We start from the raw sequence: 8,475 nt of genomic DNA, 5'->3' as shown, positions 1-8,475 counted from the left end.
GCTCCTTAAACCTATGTTGCCTAAGATCATCCATCATCAATTTATTTTTTTTTTTTTTTAAACAAACCACCAAACCCAACCAAGCAAAACCATTACATTTGGGAATCAAAAATGCCCAGGTTGCCGAAACTACAACAAACTTGAATTATGAAGGCTTTACCCCTTTGTGGTGCATAAAGCTTATGTGGAGATAGTTTTAATGTGCTAGGGAAGCAATACTCTTTTAAGTAATTGAGTGTACTGTTTGGCTCTTACTTTGATCTGTTTTTGTTTCTAGCACCAGCAAACATTTTTAAATCAGCTGAGAGAGATCACTGGTATCAATGACATCCAGGTACTACAACAGGCACTGAAGGTAAGATGGATGTGTCTGACTTGTAGCTGAGTACATATGAATTGTCTGTGGAAGCCATAACTCCCACCGTTTCTTACTTATGTCTTCCCTTCCTTCCTTTCCATTCCCAGCTTGAATGCTTTTTAGATATATTTCAGGGGGAAAGAAGCAAATAATAATGTCTTCTTCACTGGAGAAGGAAACTTGATCTGTTTTTGTACTGGCATAAAAATTAATCTGGTGTTCAAACAAGAAGAGCCAGAAGTGGCATGACTTTGCTTTAACCTTTGGCTAAAGAGTTCTCAGGTGCCTTGGTGCTACTATAGCTGGTCAGCTCCTGATGAGTTAAGTGTTGTTTTCTTGTCGAGGTGTAGTTAAGTTTTCTATCATGGACAGGTCCTGTTCAGTATGTCGAATGAAGGACTCTGCTTGAACTTGCCACCCTCTGCTAATTTGCTGTTATATCACTATCTTTTCAACCATTGTAAATTCTTTCACAGGACAGAAGAACTCTTTGCAAGTAAAGAATGGCAGGTCTCTCTGTGTTCTGTTTCACCAAATATATACGTGTGTGTGTGTATATATATGTGTAAATAAAATTTAAAAGCCTTGTGTCCCTCAGGCAGAGCTTTTTTTTTTTTACATACATGGCAAATGAGGATTTAGTGCATTTAAATCATATGTATTTACATATAGTCATTGCTTCAGATTCAGCATAAATCATGTACACAACTGCCCCTCAAAAAGCCAGTATCTCTTGCTTTAAAAATGAAACAGTAGATTTTCGGAAGTGTTCAAGTATCTGCTGTTGAAGTCTGTGACAGTGTGCTGATTATACTGGGCTGAGGGGTTGAACTACACCACAAGACATTTGTTTTTCTGAAATAAGTGGAATTCTCCCAAAGTAAATTTTGAGAAGATGTTTTATCTTTATTTTGGTTAAAAATAATGAAATATGCAGAATATATATCAAGTTTGGAAACTTTCTATTTCACTTGAAAATACAATGCTATCATTGATCTCATAAATTGCTTGTAGCTTTGTTCTTTGCTGTTAAGAAAAAATAAAAAAAGGGTTGAGGGGACTTAAACTCCTTGTTTTCTTGATGCTTAAAGGACAGCAATGGCAACCTGGAGTTGGCTGTGGCATTCCTCACCGCCAAGAACGCCAAGGTTCCCCAGCTGGAGGAGGCAACTTACTATCAAACGGCCCTTCCTGGAAATGACAGATACATCAGTGTGGGCAGCCAGGCAGACACCAGTAGGTATTTTTTCTTATCATAACTTTAGTTTAAAGGCTAGGAAACAAAAAACTTCCTGTTAGATGACTGTTAATCTGCTGATAATTCTTACCTAAAAATTCTTAGATTATTATGTATTCTTTCTTTCCTTATTTTAGTGTATTCTATTTTTCTTATGATGGTTATTATTTGAGCTGTCCTTAAGTATTATCTTTATGCGTGTCATGCTGATTAGAGGATGAATAACTAGGTTTTGAATTTTTTTTTCTTTTTTTTCCCCTATTCTAGGATTTATTTTGGGGTCCTGCTGTAAATAAAGGCAAAAGTTAGGTACTCTTCTGTCAAAATAAAATTGGGCAAGAGTCTTTGAGTGTCTGTCTTAATATGCTAAAGCGTAATACATGTAGGAATGGCTTCTCCCTGACATGAATAACTTTCCCAAAGGAAGGAGCAAGAGGTTAGGTGTGCATCTTACAGTACAATAATAGGTGTTTTATATGTGAAATTAACATTAAATACACTTTGTTTAAAACAACTTTAGTTGATACAAGAGGTCCCACCACCTGTATTTCTCTGAGCTTTGATGGTTCTATTCCTTTAAGTGCATAGGTATATTGGGGGGTGTAAGGGGTGTTAAATGTGTTAAACATGTTAAGTATGTTCTGCAAATAAATATGGGAAATAACATGAAAGAAAATGTCAAAGAAAGTTTTTATAGTGGGATTGGTGACTGTAAAATCTGAATTCCTTGATACTGTATTTACATGTCAACGTTCTAAACAAAAATGTAGAATATTTTTATTATATAATGATCTTTGACTGTAAGTACATCTATGTAGCTTTTATTAAAAGAGTAGAATTACTTAGCTTCACCCACAGTAGGATGTTTGGCTTTTTCCCCCCTTTTTTTTTTTTCACTAATATTAGGGTGGCTATGGTGGCACCAGTGTAAAGAAGCTTAGTTAGATCTCCTTGTCAGTTGTACAGTTGCCTTCTTGTCTCTGGTCCCTTGATGTAAACGTTTAAAAATTTATTTTTTTTTTAAATATTTTTTTTTAATTATAGATGAGTGTACCGTCATAATTTCAGATTTTAAAACTGCATTTTAATCCATGGTATTACTAGCAATCCTGCATCAAATAACCTGAGTGTAGGTAGTTTTAGTATCCTCCCACTAAGTTGTAGAGGGTGGTTTGTTGTGCGGGTTTGTTTTGTTTTCTTCTGTTGTAAAGAAAACACATGCAAATCCCCAAATATAATTAATTTTCAGTGTCAGAAAACTGGTACTGAGGAAGTGGAGAGTATTTTCAAAAAACCTAGCATTGTTGTCATATTCTCTAGTGCTGAAGATCTACTGTGGCAGTGGAATAGTAAGCTGGATTCTCTTGCAGTATGTGTTTAATTAGATTTATTAGCAATCCCATTATTAGAAGTGTTTAGTTTTGCTGTCACTTACTGTGCTATGCAGCCTTATTGAAGATATAAGGTGACAAGGGATATGAGATGGAAGAGTCAAGCCTGCAGAGTCTACAATAGCCATGACTGATGGTCAAACTGAAAAGAGTTACATCTTGAGCTATACAGTCCAAGCTGAACTTTGGCATTCTCTTCTCTTGCCTGGGTGGCTGAAGGCATAGCCAGGTTCCTTAGTTATATAGCACTACAGGTCAGTAGTCACGAAGTGCCAACTCATGTGGAAAAAGTAGACTTGTTTTATTTTTAAATATACGTCTGGTCAGATCCTTACTGTCAACAAAGATAAGAGCCCTTTTTCAGCCTTTGCTGTTTTAGACTAAAAATGTGGGATAAAGGCATCTTGACCAACTTTTCCTTCACACTGGAGGACTTCTGGGGCAAGAACTAAACAGCTACAGTGGAACAGAAGTCTAAATCAGTCTGATCATAGAGGTCCCCCTCCTCCGCGCACAAGTATAGTGAAAGCTTCTTCCAGTAACCTACAGTTCTTCTGTTGTGATCTGTTTGCCTGCAGGTTTTTTGTTATGAAATTAGAAGGGTGCAGTATAAAGTGGACAAGTTTCAGGGCTCTGCATTAGTGACTACTGTCATTGGAGGGAGTATCATGAAACGTGGTGGATGACTTGGGAGAAGAGAACAGAAGGGTGAGCACAGGCGGAGAACTCACTCAGCAAATATAGTTCCAACCATCAACACTCCCTTCTGCAAAGGGCACTGTTAGTAGTTCTCAGTAGCTCTGCTGAGTTGCTGACAGTACCTTGCCTTTCAAATTTGACTCCCTTTTAATATCCCACGTAGGTGTAATTACATGAAAATAATTATAACTCACCCTTACTGCTTACCTACCTCTGTGCCTTTGGAACTTGCAGTGTTATGAGTCACTAAACTTTGCGGTCCCACCAAGTTAAGTCATCCCAACTGGGCATGAGAGAGGGAGTTACAGATCAATATCAGAACTGGTTTTTGTGCCACAGAAAACTTCCAGCAACTCGCAGAGGCTGTAGAATGTATGCCTTGCATAAAGGTGCGTGAAATGTATTCTTTGAGCTTGACTGACCACATTTCTTTGAAATGGTTACTTAGTTAAGGGGTAAAATAAAAATGTGTATGTATGCCTTAGCAAGCAGCAATTAGCCTGGATTGTGCACTGGCTCTTCCAAAAGTGACAGCAGTCATTCAGCTGTGTCAAGAGTTGCATTTTGTATGTTAAGAGTTATAAGGAAACCTAATTTTTGTCATGAGCAGATGCATTTCAGCAGCTGCAAAAATAATGAGTGTGGATAAAATTTACTCCCACCTCTAAAAGCAAAGGCTGACTTGCACAGTCCGTGTTATTCAGGATGCTTGCCTTTTTGCCTTTTCAGAATGGCATATGCAAGCACGTTTTTTTCATGTCAGGAGTAATGTATGCTTAATCTAACCCTGTTGCAAAGATGGTGTTACACTTGGATTTTTTTTCTCCCTTTCTGGAATCTGTTAGCAGAAAATGCTTAAGCATTAGAGTTGCAATGTGCAAATGAACACCTTTTAATTTAAGATCATGTTAATGTTCTGCTGAGTAGTATGAAACCTAGGCACTGCATATATGGAAAACCAAAAGAAGTTCAGTTGTACTTCCCCATGTTTTCACTTTATTGATTTCTCTAGAAATCTCTATGAAATCTTTATGAATCTCTGGGAATTCTCTATGGCTGCACAACAGAACTGTTGTATTGCTAAGCATATATCCGTTTACTTTTTATTATTTGAGAAACTTGCACACCCCAGGGTTAAAGGAAGCAGCAGAATCAAGAGAAGATATGTATTTTAGAAGTTGTATTGTCTTAAAATGAAATAGCTGTCAAGACAAATTCTCTCCCTTCTTTTGAAAATTTAGAATTCTTTTTCAGAAAAGCTGAACTCTTAGTCTTTGCAATTCCACATTCCACATCTGAAACAAAAGATTTCAAGTCCTTTTAAAAGGACATGGTACAATGTAACTATAAAATGTCACACATACCAGCTTGAGGGTTGTAGACTTCATTGCTTCTGGGGAACTGGCTTTTTATATGTTCCTCTTACTGGAGTTTGGGCCTCTGCATAGTTTTCAGAAGTCATTCAGTCTGCCGTTTCCAATGCGGTATACTTAACTGCACCTGAAACCTCCCAGAGTGATATTTATGTACTGTTTCTTAAACCATTCTGTTCTAAATACTCTGAGCAGTTTATAGAGTAATTTGTTTTGGTGCTTCACTGTCCTTACTTTTAGACTCCTGATGTCTTGCCTAAATCCCTGTTGCTTCAGGTTAAGTCCTCTATTTTTTTTGTTCTGCCCCCTGTGAAGATTATAGTACACTTTGTTCCTTTTATCTCAGATGGTGTATCATAATGTCCCCTCAGACTCTCCTTAGATCTAAAGAGCCCCAGTTCTTTCCAGGACTTTGGATGCATTTCCTATACCTATTGTACTTTTTCCTAAACCTTCTCTAATGGGTCTGCTTTTTTCTTGAACTGTGGCACTCGATAACCAAGACTTCAACCAAATTCTTAAGAAAAATGGGTGAATCTATAAATGCCCATGTAGTACTCTGACAATATAATTCAATGTAGCTCTTCATGTTTTCTGCAACACTGTGATGATGTGAATTGCAGACCGAACATGGATCAGGCGTACTTCCTACTTCTTTTTTTGCCATAAGTGCTAGTCAGTTCTAGTTCTATAGCTGTGCATTTTATTGTTTGTGAGTAGACTTAGACACTAAATTCTTCTGTCACCTTACCTAAGTCAGATATTGCTATGGTTCTTCATGACATAGCATTCTATTTCAAGGATTGTTTGTCACCTCCATCCAGGTTCCTGGGAGTGTCCCCAGCTTGATATGAAAGGGTCACTGCTTCAAAATGCAGGAGTCTTGTATCTTAAGTTCCTCCTTTCGTCTTAGAGATTGACTTGTTCCTTTGTTCCATGACTATCTCTCTCCTTCCCATCCCTGTCAGTGCAAGAATCGTCAGTTTAAGGTGTTACAATCCTAGGACAGTATAAGTGCAGCTGGGATGAGGAAGTTCCTGTAAGGTAGTGGTGGCTAACATTAGTTAGCTCTTTCATCAATAGAACTGTTTTGGGTTGGCTAAGTAGCTTCTAGGATGCTATGTGTTCTTTCCTCATACAGTTTTAACCGAAACTGGAGTATGCAGCCAATTAGATACCTTTAAGCCTTCACATAGGAGCATGAGGCCATCATGACATTTAACATCACAGAATAGATGGTATAATGTAGGATCTTGCTTAACTCTGCTTGTAATAAGCAAAACTGATACAGTCTCAACTTTTTTTTTTTTTTTTTTTATATTGTTGGTGTGTTGAAATTAGAGTCTTGCTACTGCATTTCCTTACTTGGCATCTGTCCATTAAATCCATCAAATCCATCGGGCCTGTCCCTTAATTTTCCTCCCCCTGTGCCAGTGCTTGCATCACTGTGGTTGTTTATTGCATGCCCCGGGGTTCAATTGGCACTTCAGATGTCCCTCATGCTGAGTTTCCCAGCCTACTTAGTTTGAAGTTACTGTTCGCTGCCTTCTCCTGGTATAAGTACAAGTTAGTAACACAGTAATTATTTTAATGACTTAGGCAGTGACCAGGTAAGAACCAGTTATTTAAAGGATGCTAGAAACTTCCAAAGGACACAGGTTGATTAGAAGTTTTTTTCAGGAAACAAAGTAGATATGTGGGGGTAGATGAAGATACAGTGTGTTCATATTACTACATTTAACTCCATATACACTTGTATATTTGTCACAGAATTTCAATATACCACTTAAAATTGCTTTGTAGAATGAAAAATCATGTCAAACTCTCTGAATCTTATGGACCAGAAGCATATATTATTATATAATAATGTTGTAAGCCAAAAATACGCTTCTTAGTTAAAGAGTTGGTTAATTCTGCATGTTAATTATTGTTGAATAAACATCATATATGCACTAAGGCAGACTGATGAGAGGTTTCTGTGTTCATAAATAATTTTTTCAGAAGGAAACTGTTTTGATTTTTGGTAGTCATGGCTTAGTTAAGAAAGTTTGCGTTTTCTAGGGCTGTGTGTTATACGTTAAGAAGTACCTCTATGAGGATGAGCCAGTGAGAAAAGCATTTTGTGACCTCAGTGACAGGAGTATTACAGAATTGGCTTATGTTAATTAAAGTCAGGTAACTGTAAATTTGGGGAAGTAGCATTATTCTTAATACCTTTATGAATGCATCCTTCAGCCTATCATAGGAAACTCCTGTATGTCTGATAAATGCTTGGGGTAGAAGCTGTGGGTTATTTTTTTTTCCTCTTGAGACTCAGACCTTGAACACAGAAATTGATTGGTCAGGTAGAAAACTTCAGTAGGCCAATTTCATGAATGTATTCCACTACTGATTGCTATAAAGTCTTAGGTTTGCGTTAACACTACAGTATTAAAATAAGTACTCTAAAACTAGGTTAATATTGAATTTATTAATGATTGTGAGAGATGGGAAAGTAATCATACTTACAGAATAGTTGTTTGAAAATTTGACATTTTTTACTAAAAAAAAAAAAAAAGGAAATATCCATGTGAGAATTTACAAGACATGAAGATACTCTAAAACAAATCAAAACCTGCATAAAATTAATGTATATTCTATAACTGACAGGGATTCAAACTGTGCAGACAAGCTGATTTTTTTAAGAGTTTAGTCTCAGACTTCCTCTTCTGTTACGACTTCTTTTGAGATCTCTTCATAATTGTGTGATCTAGGAGTCAAGTCATATCATGAGCTTTTGCAGCTTAATTGGTTTCTATGTCAACTGAGATGCTCAAAAAGACCTTGGACCTGTTCCAAGTACAGCAAGCATGAGCAAAAATACATTAGATTATATCTGCAAACCATCTTCATTTTAGATTTGCTACAGACTAAAAGCTTGCATGGAGTAGGTAACAATAAATTAGCTGATGTTTATAAGGGTATTTTTCTGACCTAGGTTATGCGAGGTAAACCCTCTGTGCCATAAATCGATTACACCACTCACGTGTGGTAGTATCTGGCAGCCAGTCTTCACCATATTGTCTTCATGCAGATCAGGGACAATGTATATGTGAAAACAACATTTCTAAGAAGAATCCTGTATTATCTGCTCCAAAACCCTTGCATGCCAAAGGACGCTGTGTTGATCGGCTTTGTGAAAGCAAGTCCAAGTCAGGGATTTGGGGTTTTAATATTAAAGTGATGTAATCGCTGGTAATAAACTTCAGAAGACATAAGGTGGTGGTATAGATTATTAAAGATTAGTGAAGTTGAATAATTTAATGAAAGTGTGAGTTGGAATTGACCTTGATAGATTTTTATATAATCATGTAATTTTCAGCCATGTTGTGAGTTCTTTTCTGGAAAATACTCCCCATATAAAGGAGCTTACTTCTT

General features: G+C 36.9%; 1 protein-coding gene across 1 annotated transcript in view; it reads left to right on the top strand.

Annotated features, from left to right (window-relative positions):
- Positions 1–277: 277 nt before the first annotated feature.
- Positions 278–8,475, top strand: part of USP25 (ubiquitin specific peptidase 25) — a gene marked incomplete at its 5' end in the record, with an annotated part of 70,800 nt that continues 62,602 nt past the window's right edge. The window contains 2 exon segments of the mRNA XM_008941064.1: positions 278–355; positions 1,450–1,594. Of these exon segments, the coding sequence (XP_008939312.1) occupies positions 278–355; positions 1,450–1,594 (223 nt within the window).

Source organism: Merops nubicus, unplaced genomic scaffold (assembly GCF_000691845.1).
Source record: "Merops nubicus isolate BGI_N331 unplaced genomic scaffold, ASM69184v1 scaffold8750, whole genome shotgun sequence".
NCBI lineage: Eukaryota > Metazoa > Chordata > Aves > Coraciiformes > Meropidae > Merops > Merops nubicus.
This window is presented reverse-complemented; position numbering and strand designations above follow the sequence as displayed.